General features: G+C 37.8%; 1 protein-coding gene across 1 annotated transcript; it reads left to right on the top strand.

Moving 5' to 3' along the window:
* The first annotated feature begins 81 nt into the window (after positions 1 to 81).
* LOC127770917 (H/ACA ribonucleoprotein complex subunit 4-like) lies at positions 82 to 9,973 on the top strand. Its single transcript, XM_052296689.1, has 3 exons — positions 82 to 168; positions 9,008 to 9,675; positions 9,886 to 9,973. The coding sequence occupies exons 1-3, from the start codon at positions 82 to 84 to the stop codon at positions 9,971 to 9,973; spliced, it is 843 nt and encodes a 280-aa protein (XP_052152649.1).
* The last annotated feature ends 3,607 nt before the right edge of the window (positions 9,974 to 13,580 follow it).

Raw genomic sequence — 13,580 nt, 5'->3', positions numbered from 1 at the left:
GTCAGTAATTTACGTTTAATACTTCTAAATAGTAAGATTCTAAAGAGCTATTTAATAGCCCGGAGGATCCAAACAGGGCTGATGATAACCTGCGTGCTGATGATGCTTGGATCCGGCCCTAATAGCAGCGACTGCGACAGGGAAGGCTACTACAGCGAACTGGCGAAGGCAAGTGCGATGGCAGCAGCTATGGTGGGGGCGAGTGCAACGCGAGGAGACGGGGGCGGGAACCATTGTGCTCGTCTCCTACTAATGCACGAAACACACAGCAAGTACACGCACAGTGCATGTATCTGCATATATGACCCTTTTGAAACAAAGGATTGAAAACTATTGGATCTTATCAAACTCATAAGAAATTCTTAAGGAATATCTCAATCCAAACAAGTTTTGGAGAATTTTTAACATGATGTCCAACTTCGTGAAACGTTTCCTATGTGTTTATCTCTCTCATATAATTTCTATGTTTTTTCTGAGATTCAATCTAACAATCATTCCTATATTTTTTCTATAATAATCATATGTTTTTTCTATTTCTCTATTTTCTCAATCCTTTGATTCAAAGGAACGCTAAAAGGATATGGCAGGATTCAATCCTTTGTTTCAAAGATCCTCACTTAAAATTTTTCTATAGTTGAAATCTTTCAAAATTGCTATGTTTTTCCTCTAAATTAGGACCCTTAACATCCAAGAAAGACTAGAACTGAGGGTCTATTTGTAAGAAAAGGTATTTACATTTGACTTTTTTTAGAAAGAAATTATAAATAGGTCCGTAGTGCCAATCTCTTTGACACAAATCCTTTTCACATAAGTGACTTAGCTACCACAGGACGAGAGTGCCAACGCCGATGTCTTTGGCGCTGAAACATTGAACCGTAATTTTGACATTTTGATATTTTTAACAAACTTATTCTATAAGTAGACCTTGCCAAAAACTATAACTTAAAAATAGGCCTTCACCTCAGCGCCATGGACCTTGGCGTTGAGGCCCAATATCATAACACTGAGCCCATTGACGCCGAGGCCATGAAACACTATGAAAAGAGTAATAGACCTATAAGCATGTGATGCCTTGTGTGGTTTTGTGGTGAATGGTGTTTTGATGTATCTTGGAGATCAGGGTTCAAACCTCAGCTGCTGCAATATTTGCTCCCTTTTTCTTCCGTGCGAAAAAAAACCGCAACGCTGATAGTGAATCTATATCTCTACTATTATGAAAATTGATGTATTTGTCGGTACTTTGGTACGTCATCCGTGTATGAGTCGGCTTTTAATTTTGTTCGCTTTTAGAAATACATATCCGCATTTGAGTCGGTTTTTGAAATACATAAGAACTCATATAAGAAATCTCTTTAAAAAAAGAATACTCGCATGCTAACCGGAGATGATCGGACTACTAACTACAGCTCATTATTCTCTCTCTCTCTCTCACTCTCTCTCTATATATATATCATATAACAATAATAAGATTAACATAGCATTCATCGATTACAACGCACGGATTTTTTTCTAGTTATTAAAAAACAATAATTTGTGCATAAAACTGATTTAAAGCTAATATGAAAAAATAAATTACGTTAAAAATATCTTAAAATTAAGTTTTAAAATTCAAACTTTGGTTTTGGGTTATCCTTTTTAGGGTAACCGATGGGTCTCGTAGACATGTGGTGCTTTAGTATGAACAAGGAAGGGCCGGCACAGGTAATACAGCCCAATAAGATTGGAGGCCTAGGAACGCACGCACGAGGCTGTTTTTTTTTCCTCAACGGCGGCCGCGTGCATGCACGAAGAGGCAAGATGCACGATCGCTGTTAGACTAATACGCTGACGTGGCGGCCCTAATTTCTCCGCGATCCCACGGCTCTTAGATAAAACAATATTCCATAAGGCATATGAATTTCTAAATTGGAGAAGAGGATATTTATAAAGATGCTCTTATTATGTAGCACCTTGCATGGAGATGCTATGAGAGGGCAACGCGGATTTTCTACATGCACTGATGCTTAGATACCCCAGTGCTCCGGAAAGGAGAAATTCAATGTTTCGGACAATGGTATTTGTATCGGGCGTGGCTAATAGGCGGAGCGATCACCTCCCATCCCTCCTATACGCTCCTCCTCTCCTCTTTCCTCCTCCCCTTCTTCTCTTCCTATTACATCATAAATTTTTTAAAAAATAAAAAAACAAAGTTAAAAAAAATTATGCATAGAAATACTATATATAAAAAATATTTGATATTTGAATTCAAATTCAGATTTGAAATGGGTGTGTAAACTTTTGACTTATAAACTTTAGGTCTATAAACTAATATTTAAATTCAAATTCAAATTTGAAACATGTATGTAAACTTTTGACTTATAAACTTTGGGTCTATAAACTAATATTTGAATTCAAATTCAAATTTGAACGGGTATGCAAACTTTTGACTTATAAACTTTGGGTCTATAAATAATATTTGAATTCAAATTCAAATTTGAAACGGGTATGTAAAATTTTGACTTATAAACTTTGGGTCTACAAACTAATATTTGAATTCAAATTCAAAATTGAAACGGGTATGTAAACTTTTAACTTATAAACTTTGGGTTTATAAATTTTAGGTGTATAAACTTTAGATGTATAGAAATACTATATTAAAAAATATTTGAATTTAAATTTAAATTTAAATCGGATATATAGACTTTTGACTTATAAACCTTGGGTTTCTAAACTTTTGATGTGTAAACTTTAGGGGTACAAACTTTAGGTGCATAAATTTACTAAAATAGAAAAATAATGCGGTGCCAAAAAAGGAAACCACGTTGAGGGAAGGGGGATCGGCTGATTGCTAGGGGTGATCGATCGCCCCTTAGCCTTTTATATTTGTATCCATATCCTTTTCTTGAGCCCTGCATAATCTCTTCGTAAACTAGTTAGGGGTCCAGATCCCCTGGAGTTGGGGCCAACTCCACCGGTGGATTTGGCTCAATCTTAATCGTTCTTTTGACTTCTACGGCTGGGATCATGGCACCTACTCTTCTTCTAATCAACTATCTTAATCATATAGATTTAGAGGAAAATATTTAGTTTTTTAGTACTTCCCACCATAACCATGATTATTCTCCGGCCAATAATATCAATAAAACAACGCTGGCCATCACAAAACCATCTAAATAAACATTAGCATTATGTTCTTCACCATGGTTGGAGGTGGAGATGGTGGGTGGAATACCCTTAATCTTCAGTTTGACTGTTTGAGGCAAAGAAGAACAATATGCCAATATTATCACCATAGCTGAACTAAAATTCGATGACAAAGACAAAGCTGTCGTGGCTCTGGAGGGGAAACGATGGTCTGCTGCTTTGGTACTTGTAATTTAATTAGGAAAGGAAAGAAACACGGTTGCAGAAATTAGAGAAAATCTCAGCCATATAAGTCAAAAGGACGGTTGAGATTAGGCCAAATCCATCCGGTGGAGTTGGCCCCAACTCCAGGGGATCTGGACCCAAGCATCACCAGCAACAGCGCTATTTCCTGCTCGTTTGATACGACGTTGTTCTTCCCCTAACCGATGTTCTATTATTCTCAGTTTTCTATTCGTGCTCCATGTATTTTATGGGTTGTTTAGATTGATGCCATTTTCAACCATACTATTTATTTTTGGCAAACTTGCCAAAAAAGTGTATATGTTTAGTTTGTTGCTAAATTTAGTAAATATATAAGAAATCATGTCAAAAATTTGACAATATTACTTACTTGCCAAAATTTTGGTATTGCTAAAATTTGGTAAGGTTTATTTTGGCTACAATCTAAATAGATCCTTAAATTATCTGGAATTAGTCTGGAATAGGACGTTTTCGCAACCTAGATAATGAAACTTGCTCTTCACTGAAGCAAAGCTCCCCTTTGTCCTCCTCGTAATTCATCAAGCGAACCTCTCTAATCTGTTGTGTGGTGGTATGCTCAGGGTACCCTGGGTATGCTCCGATGATGAAACTGCTCTGAAGGACGTAATGTCCTCACTAAAAAAAAAACCTAGGTGTTCAGTGCAAAAGGCTAAAGTAACCAGACATTGGATTTTTTTTTTAAAAAAAAGACATTTTACCAAACCAAAATGGCATCAGATGAGTACACAACAATGGAATTTCAAACATGTCACTATGGAATAAACAGGCAAGAAGATATTCAATTACATCAGGATAGGTGGATATGGTGACAAGGGCGGAGGCAAGATTTCACCGAGAGTAGGACCGAGCTATGCTGTTTCAAAATTTTCACTGAGTTTCTATCTAAATTTTGGTATTTTGTCATTGAAATTCTTTGCCACATTTGAGACCCAAGCCCAAGCTGCCCCACACGTGGCTTCGCTCCTGTATGGTGATATGGTGAATCCTCAATTTGAAGGACCTCACAGAATCTCCGTCTCATCCAATTGTGTTCATATACAAATTGATTACCTGCATTTGGACTAAACCAAGTATGTGCAGACAGTGGTGGACCCAGGATAAAAATATAGCTATGGCGTAGACAAACGAGTTGACTCAAAGCATTTCATTCCAAGCGAAGAAAAAAACGTAAAAATGCCCACATTGCAGTCACTAATCAAGTGGTTCGAGTCAACATCTATTATGGGAATGCAAACATGCAAAATATGAACACATCATATATAAGAAATTACCTTGCAGATGTGCTGGACAACACAGTTTGAGATTTTTAGTCCTAAAAAAAGAGAAAAATTGTAACAAGAACCTGTCAAATAAGCAAAGTAGATGGATTAGCACTTAGTACTTGATGTTTTTAAAAGAAAAGGAAATCAAAAGACTTACTAAAGCACTAGTTTTGGCTGTTTTTCCTAGGAGACTTAGGTAGTTGTATTTTGCTAGCTCTCATGTTTTGAAACCGCTTCTTGATGGCATTACTATCAAGTTTTCTGAACAAATCCCGCTCAATGTAGCACAATCACCGTCGCCCGTCGGCCGCCGCCAATGCCAAAAATCGAGCAGCAGGCAGCAGCCCTAGCAAGTTGATGGGGAATTGGGGATTAGGGAATTGTTAATGGAAAAATGAGAAGTGGGCTTTGGCATATAGGCCAGCCAACCGGTCACATTATCATGTACAGCCCATTATCTCTCACACCCCCATATCAGCCCACTAACACAGCGAAGGGAGCTGTTCGTCTTCTTCCTTGAGTGTCTACAGCCAACGACACAGCTGTCTGCTGCTCCATACGCTACTCACGATAAAAAACCACCTCTGGGAAGCTGGGGTGGGAGTATTCGCGACGAAGGTTACCTATGGCATGCGCCACAGCATGCCATAGTGGTAGGTCCGCCCCTGTGTGCTGGTATTATTCAATGAGCCACCCATCCAGGTTGGGATTAACAAGTGATCGTGGAACCTCTGCTTTCCCGATCCATACGATGATGCTCTGAACTTATAAAAAGCATCAGGCTCCAATGCTCCATGCTTGTTAAGCCCCAAGCATCAATACATTGAAAACAATCCACTTCTGTAACTTGGTCTAGTTAAAAAAAAAAAAGCAACGCTCAGTGATAAAACAATCCACTTCTGTAACTTGGTCTAGTTAAAAAAAAAAAGCAACGCTCAGTGATAAAAAAAAATGGTGAAAACTGAAAAGTAAAAAAAATATAGAAAAAAAGTGAAATATGATTCGAACACACCACCTTTGGTTAAAAGGGAAGTAACTAACCACTAGGCTACTCAATTGAATTTGAAAAAACATTCATCCTCCGTAATTAATATGTACATACCTCAGCGCCTATAATCTTAACACTGAGGCCTACTTTTTTATTATAGTTTTTATCAAGCTTTATTTATAAAATAAGTTTTGTGAAAGGGTAAAAATGTCAAAATTTCGGAACATTGAACCCTGGCATCAATAAAACGTCTATTCACAGAAATAAGTTTTATAGATGTTTATTTTAAAAGTTTTTATAAAGGACTAAAATATAAAAATTTCTGGCGAAGCCGTCCCCAAGGACCCCCCAGCCAACGGCAGCAGCCACTAGCCCACTACTGCTCGCCCTCGGCGGCCGATCCGCTCCACACCAAATCACCGATGACCTCGTGGCCGCCGCCCGCCGCCGTGGCCTCCGATATGCAGCCGTGAAGATGCGATGCGTGCCTCGCCGGCGGCGGTCGGCACCGTCGAGTCGACGACAGTGAAGTCATGGCCGTAGCAGATAGGTGAACAAGAGCATGACTCGATCAATTGGAAGCTCACTGCCTACGGGAGATACAACGCGGCATCGGCTTATCAGCTGTTCTTCATGGCGCACACAAGATCCTACGGACCCATCGTTTCATTCGATATATTTACAAATGAAAAGTAATTTGTGAATATACGCGTTATTACTGATCTAAAAGTAAAACTGATAAATAAAATTCTGGTGTGCTGAGCTGATCTGGCAGACACGAGCACCGTCAAGAATCAAATTCTTCATGTGGCTCAGGCTCACTATCAAGGGCCGCTGTCTCCCTGCCGATAACTTGCAAAAGAGAGGTTGGGAGCACAAGCCAACCTGCGTTCTCTACAACAGAGAACCGGAAACCTGTCAGCACCTGCTTCTAGCTTGCCCTTTGACGAACAGAGTTTGGCGCATGATCGAAGAGAGTGGATCTGAACGCCATTCCCGTTGCCAGAGGAAGGTGGAACTGAATTCGCGAACTGATGGTTACAGTCGCGAGGTGTTTTTCAGACGAGCTAAAAGATGCTTTGACTCCCTCCGCGTCTTGGTTTGTTGGCTTAGGCATGTTTAGTTCCCAAAACAAAATTTTTCACGCTATCATATTAAATATTTAGGCATGCATAGAGTATTAAATTTAGGAAAAAATCAATTACACATATTACGTGTAAATTGCGAGACAAATCTTTTAAGTCTAATTGCGCCATGATTTGACAATATAGTGCTAAAGTAAACATTTGCTAATGATAGATTAATTAGTCTTAATAAATTTGTCTCGTAGTTTTCTGGTGGAATCTATAATTTGTTTTGTTATTAGACTACGTTAATACTTTAAATATGTGTCCGTATATTCGATGTGATAACTAAATCTAGAATTTTTTTCCAACTAAACAAGTCTTATATGGAAAGAACGAAATGCTAGCATATCCGAGCAAAAATCAAAGTCGGAGCAGGTTTACAACGCGATCAGGGAAGAGATTCTGATGACCTGGAAAGAAGCGGGCATCTTTGAGAGAGTAGACTAGAGGGTTCTCCACCTGTCGGGCGGCTTACCCGTCCGGCAGTTTGTTTGTTTCCTCCTTCTCGACAGTTTAATGTCGATGTGGATTCCTATTGTTTGAGAGAACATCCTCTCACTATTGTTTGAGAGAACATCCTCTCATTATTTACATGTTATCTAAATAGTTATTAAAATAATTTAAAAAATCGACAACATAGATTAATATGGAATATATCACTCCACAAATATGTAAAACCAAATTCAAATTTAACTTCTAAAAGTTGTAACAAAAAAGAACAAATTAAACTGAAAATAATTATAGTACTTGTAGCTATATTTGTTATTTTTGTTACAACTTGTAGAAGTTGAATTTAAAATTGTATGTTTGTGGAGTGATATATTTAATATTAAACTATATTACCAAATATTTTTTAATTATTTTAATAACTATTTAGGTGGTATGCACGAAACGAGAGAATATTTCTTTGAGGGATAAAATCACTTTCCCCTATTTGTAAAACTTGTAATACCCTCTTCCTCCTTAGTCCTTAATATACGTAGGGCAGCTAACGTTTGGCCGTCCCGGTGAAAAAAAGTGATGGCCGTAGACAACGTGGCAACAGTCATACACTCATACTCATCGGCGGGGCGGCTGGCAAATTTGTTTCTTTCTTCTTTTTTGGGAGGGGAGGGGAGGGGGAAAGGAGGCTTTACATCAAGCGTCTCAGGTTATAATATATAAAAAAAAATAGTAACATTTTTTCCCCAAGATAAATTTAGTATAAAAATATATTTAATTATTAATTTAATAAAACTAATTTGCTAGTGTAAATATTATTATATTTATCTATAAATTTAGTTAAACTTAAAGCAGTTTAATTTTGACCAAAATCAAAAGATCTTATAACCTATAACTGAGGGAGTAAATTATAACGAGAGTACAAATTGGTTCTGCTTCTACAGACGGCTGGGATTACCAGCTATCCATACAGCCATACAGCCCGGAACACTACCAGACATCCAAATAAGCATCAGACGAAAAGAACAGGACAGCTTCATCAACTCCAGATCTTCGCAACCAGCCAACTTTGGATCTTCTTCTGGTTTCTTCTCCCATAACGCCCTTCTTCCGGCTTGCTCCTCCTCGCGCAGAAACTGAAACCAGACAAGCAAACAAAGCCCTTGAATTAACCAGCTTGTTTTTGAGAACCCGATCATTACTTATGGGCAAAGTCTGATTCTGTTCTTTGTCAGGAGCACCTACATATTCTTGCAAAAAAAAAAAACCTCCCAGAAGAAAGGGGTTCTTGATCATCATAAGCACATATCTAAACAATACCAAAATACACTTGATACTGTAATGGCAAAGGGCAAGAGGTGTATGATTTCGACCCTGAGATCCTTGTTTAATCCTAACACGCTCATAATTTCTTTTTTAAAAAATATTTGGAGAGACGTTTCTCTCTCCAAATCTTTTTTTTTATCTAAACAACACCAAAGCAAAATGTGCAGGACTGTTTTACATACTCCACATACTTTGCAATTAGGACTTCCAGACCGGTTCATCTGTCTTAAGTTGTTTAGTAGCTTCGATTCTGCCTTTAAATACTAGCTAGCCACTGAAAATATTGATTTTAAAAGGCACAAAATATTTAATTAATTCTTCTGTCCTCAACACCTCCAAAAGACAGAGCTCTATATTACTCCATCTACTCTATAGTTTAACAAGTTGTTTTACTCATTCATCATTTATCATTTATCATTTATCATGTGACACATCAAACAATCGAAAATCATCTAACGCATGAGATCCGACGACAGTGCACGCACGCGGGATCACCCAGTACGAGATTGCGCACGCGGGGTCACCGGCCGAAAGTCACGCACGCCAGCAAATCAGTCGCCGCCCCTTTTCCTTCGCACGCCTCCCTCCGCAACCTTCATCCGCTCATCGCGGCGTTCCCGTCCCGTCCGCCGCGAGTTCGCTTAGATCGGCGCTGGGTCGTCGCGTGGATCAAGCGCCTCCTCCGCGTCAACAAGACCGGGCACAGCGGCACGCTCGATCCCAAGGTCACCGGCAACCTCATCGTCTGCGTCGACCGCGCCACCCGCCTCGTCAAGTCGCAGCAGGGCGCCGGCAAGGAGTACGTCTGCGTCGCGCGCTTCCACGCCGCCGTCCCCGACACCGCCCGCGCGCTCGAGGCGCTCACAGGCGCCGTGTTCCAGCGCCTCCCGCTCATCTCCGCCGTGAAGCGGCCGCTCAGGGTGAGGACTATCTATGAGAGCAAGCTGCTCGAGCACGATGCCGAGCGACACCTTGCCGTGTTCTGGATCTCCTGCGAGGCCGGGACGTATGTCAGGACGCTCTGTGTCCACCTTGGCCTGTTGCTCGGTGTCGGCGCGCATATGCAGGAGCTGCACCGCGTGCGATCAGGGATCCACGTGGAGCAGGATAACATGGTCACAATGCACGATGTCATGGATGCGAGGTGAGCCATGTATTGCTGTTCCTGTTTTCAGTTAATGCAATGAGTTTTGCTTGCACCTCACAGTAATGCAATGGGTCATGTTTACTGTATCTTTATGATATTGGCGGCCATACCATTCTATGATCCATACGTTGATGTTCTTGGCTGTTGAATAGTAGGTAGTGGGTACCAATTCTTAGTTGAAATTGTTAAATTTCTGTTTCCCTGTAGGCAGGAGTTTACTTCTGAGATCCCTGATGCTCTGAATAAACTTAACACATACTTTGCCTTAAACCCAAGGCAAACAATTGGTCCATAGCGTCTTGTGTTTTTCTATGCTAGAAGCCTTAGATGATCTGATCATGGTGTTGTGGTATTTGCTGACAAGCCACAACTCTCTGAATGCTATCTATTTCTTCCCCTTGAAACACTGATACATAATTCAAGGGTGTATCCATGGGTGTAAAGTTTTGCTGTGTCATATCGGATATTATAGGGTATCGCATGTGGGTGTTCGGGCACTAATAAAAAAATAATTACAGAATCCGTAAGTAAACCGTGAGACAAATTTATTAAGCCTAATTAATCCGTCATTAGCAAATATTTACTGTAGCACCACATTATCAAATCATGGAGCAATTAGACTTAAAAAATTCGTCTCGTAAAATAGGCGCAATATGTGCAATTAGTTTTAGCGTATATTTAATACTTTATGCATGTGTTCAAACGCTTGATGTGGTAGGGTGTAAAATTTCGAGGTGAGATCTAAATAGGCCCTCAGTTAGTGCAGTGAGTTTTGCTTACACCTTACATTGCTTTACTGTTTGATAATGGTGACCAAATGACTATATCAATCATTCCATCAGCCAATGTTCTTGACACTTGAATACTCATAGGTATCAATTTATTACCTTAATAAAGTAATAGAAAAAGGAGCTACCACGTTCGCTCCCAAGGTCTAGAGATTACCACGTTAATCAAAGAAAATAAGAAAAATAAAAAAGACAAGCGGAGAAGGATATGTTAATCGAATGAAAATATGAAAAGAAGTAGTAAAGCAATCGGACACCGATTCATGGAAACTGTCAAAGTGCCAAACATCAATAAGAAACAGACTTAGTGTGTGGAAACGGAAATACAACTATACAAGTATAAAAACAGACTCCGGTCACAATGCATTAATATCGTTTAGAGTCCAAAAGTAAAAAAAAAAAAACCTGAAATTCAAAATATAACTAACTATTGCAAGATGAATCTATGTATAAATACAATTCAGACTAATCTGAAATTACATATTTTTTTAGAAAATCTAATATTGAGACCAAAGGTATATAGAATTTAACTTGAAAAGGAGTCCATATAAAAATATAATTTAAAAATAACTGAAATTCCTAATTAAAAAAATAAAATATTCGAAAATAAGACTAGACTCCATACATGTATACAATGTAGAACTAATTAAAATTAAGAACTAAAGTTAGAGTCCATAAAAAATAAAATTTAGAAATAACTAATATTCGGAATTAAAAATAAAAAATATTGAAATAATATTTTAAAGTCATTATAGAAATATAATTTACAAATATTGGAAGAGTACTCTATAGTTTATATAGGAATACAATTTAAAAATAATTGAAATTCAGAATTAAAAATAAGAAATACTTATTGAAAGAAAGGTTTAGAGTCCATATGGGAGTAAATTTTTTAAATAATAGAGCATTTAAATTAGAAAAGAAGAAATATTGGAAGAGGAGTCTAGAGTACATACAGAAATCCAATTTAGAAATAACAAAAATTTAAAATTTAAAAGTAGTTAGTAACTATCATGTATATAATACAATATGAATATTACATGTGATATACAATACAATATGAATATTACATGTGATATACAATACAATATGAATATTACATATTGGTTGGTGCAGCTAAGTTAGTACAAAATTTAAAATTATGTTGCTATTTTAATATATGATAATTATATTCTGTGAAAATATATATGTTACTATGTGAAAAAAAATATAACCATACTAGTTCTTAGTTAAATTGGTATATTTCTATTTCCTCGCAAGCGGGAGTTTTATTACTGAGATACTGATGCTCTGAAGTCTGGATGAACAACGCAGGCCATTGGTCCAAAGTGTCTTGTGTATTTTTTTGTGCTGGAAGACTAGATGACCTTATTATGGTGTTATTTGTATTTGCTGGCTGCCGTTATTCCGTACTTTTGGCAAAATCCATGAAACTTACAAGCCTCGATCCTTGGCTCCTATTTTTTTTTCTCAGTTGCATCGGGAATCAGGAAAAGCATCCGATTGATGCTCATCTTTTGTTAGTTTATTTCTCTTGTTATTATGTTCCTCTTTCTTGCTAAATGAGCCGCTTTTCTACAATATACTGCATATCTGAAATTGCGATTTCTTTGCTGCATATCTGAATGTGATGGATGAATTGCGTGTTTCTGATACTGCTAATAAGCAATTTTAGATAATGGATCGCCCACGTTTTCTCAATGTTTTCACCTGAACATGATATGTTCTATTTTTTTAGTTTTACTTGTCAAAACTGAAAATGAGGTCTCAAGACTGAGCAGGAAGAGAATATGAATATCAAACAAGAAGATATGGGTTTGTTGGATGATTAGTTCTACTTTTTTTTTCCTATTTTTATCAAACGTTTGAATATTTTCTCTGGAATTTTTTTCGTTTACTTTCGGTTGACATTTACCACATGGGTTATGGCGGCAATCACAGAATGTTGCTGTAGTCTGTAGAGTTCTTGGTTGCTAGCAGACAAGAAGGATTTGTTCCTCTGTATTTTGTTAGGTGTCACTGAAATGGAGTTTTTAAGAACACTGCTGGTCCTTTTCTTATCTGATGATATGTGAGGATGAAGAAAACTCTTGTCTATAGCAATGGTTGATGACCAGTGATTAGGATCAAACTATTCCAGAACCCATTTTGTAATTAAGTTTAGTACAAATCACAAAAGTAAAGCAAGAGGTTATGTCTGTTGTGGAATAATTTGTTTCCATTGCAGGATCAACCTACATTACCATGAATGATAGTAGTCTGATTGTTCAATATGGCAGAATATGTATAATTGAAAATTACTGAAAATAGGTGCAGTGAAGTACCTACATTGTAATTTGCCTTAATTATATGGCATAATTTGAATTAAAAATCCCATTAAACTGATTATTTTTTCTAACACAAAATTTTAGTCATTTATTAAAAAAAATTAAGGATCATAGTGTTAGCACGGATATATTACTAGTATGGATCTGGTTGTGAATCTCCCATTTGGATTCATTTTCCGAGTCATCACATCTTTATGTGCGGTCAGCTAGCTCCACTCCCAATTTCCCCCGTAAATCATTCCACAGTTCTAATTGTTGATTAAGGCTGTGTTCGTTATCTTTGGTTCCCAACTAAAACAGTACGCATGAAAAACGGAGCGATCCATTAGCACGTGATTAATTAAGTATTAGCTAATTTTTTTAAAAAATGGATTAATTTGATTGTTTTAAACAACTTCCATATAGAAACTTTTTGCAAAAAAACACACCATTTAGCAGTTTAAAAAACGTGCGCGTGGAACCCGAGGGCGAGGGGTTGGTAACTTGAGCAAAGAACACAGCTAACTAGAGTTATTTTCGTAAGCTTCTTGATTATTTCGTTCAAATAGCTACGTTTGCTCGATGAACTGAGTCATGTTAGAAGCTTTGCATCTGCAAATATAATGTTCAGTATGGTTACATCGAACTTATAAATGAGTACGTTGTCACGCATGTCCGGAGGCAGAAGAGCATAAAAAAATGCTTCAGATTGTGTAGCAGTTGAGTGATTTGAGTCGCATCGGAACCGGTTAATTAATTGTCTGATCGGTGCAGCTTGCTGTGCCATCACATTTTGCTATGTGAATGG

The sequence above is a fragment of the Oryza glaberrima genome, chromosome 4 (genome assembly GCF_000147395.1).
Source record: "Oryza glaberrima chromosome 4, OglaRS2, whole genome shotgun sequence".
Taxonomy (NCBI): domain Eukaryota; kingdom Viridiplantae; phylum Streptophyta; class Magnoliopsida; order Poales; family Poaceae; genus Oryza; species Oryza glaberrima.
Note: the sequence above shows the minus strand (reverse complement) of the source record. Positions and strands in the feature narration are given on the sequence as shown.